The sequence below is a fragment of the Myotis davidii genome, unplaced genomic scaffold (assembly GCF_000327345.1).
Source record: "Myotis davidii unplaced genomic scaffold, ASM32734v1 scaffold79, whole genome shotgun sequence".
In the NCBI taxonomy this organism is placed as follows: Eukaryota; Metazoa; Chordata; class Mammalia; order Chiroptera; family Vespertilionidae; genus Myotis; species Myotis davidii.
Window position 1 is genome coordinate 7,546,888 of NW_006294339.1, and position 626 is coordinate 7,547,513.

At 39.1% G+C, this 626-nt stretch overlaps 1 protein-coding gene across 1 annotated transcript in view; it reads right to left on the bottom strand.

Annotated features, from left to right (window-relative positions):
• LOC102755005 (chromosome unknown open reading frame, human C1orf87) overlaps window positions 1–626 on the bottom strand; it is a 77,972-nt gene that overhangs the window by 19,877 nt on the left and 57,469 nt on the right. Inside the window, 1 exon segment of the mRNA XM_006768378.2 lies at window positions 367–431. Within this exon segment, the coding sequence (XP_006768441.1) occupies window positions 367–431 (65 nt within the window).

Below are 626 nucleotides of genomic sequence, written 5' to 3' on the forward strand. Positions count from 1 at the left end.
CGTCTGTGGAGTGGTGTTTTTTTTTGTGTGTGTGAGTTATCAGTCAGATAGGTCTGTACCCTTGATCTAAGGAACTGCATGACTAAAGTTTCAATAAATAATACCAACTTCCATAATTGTGCTGCATTCACCGTAAAGGGCTATCAGTAGAAAATGCTTCATGATATAATAAAAATTGGAGAGTTATGCATTTTATGACCCTACTGCCCTAAAAGAATAGTCATTAAGGTAATTCTCACTCTTATTTTTTCTGCACTGGTGAGCCATTTAAATTTCCAACAAGCAAACAGTTGGAGCTAAGCATTAGAGTCAACAATAGCTCTGGGAAATAGGGGGTCCCCAGAGGAACAATATTACTAAACTCACCTGTAGGCAAGTCAGAGGACAAATCAGAGGAAGCGCTGCTCAACAACTCAACAAAATCCTGCCACCTGTGCAAAAACAGAGACAAAACATTGGTGATCAATATCATTGCTCTGGAAGAATGTGCAACAAAGTTCTAAGTTTATATTGATAGTTTTGAAGGAGCTTTTTTTTTTTTTTCCATCCTCCCTGGAGGATATGCTTAGAGAGTTGGGAAGGGAGAGAGAGAGAGAGAAAGAGAGAGAGAGAGAGAGAGAGAGAGA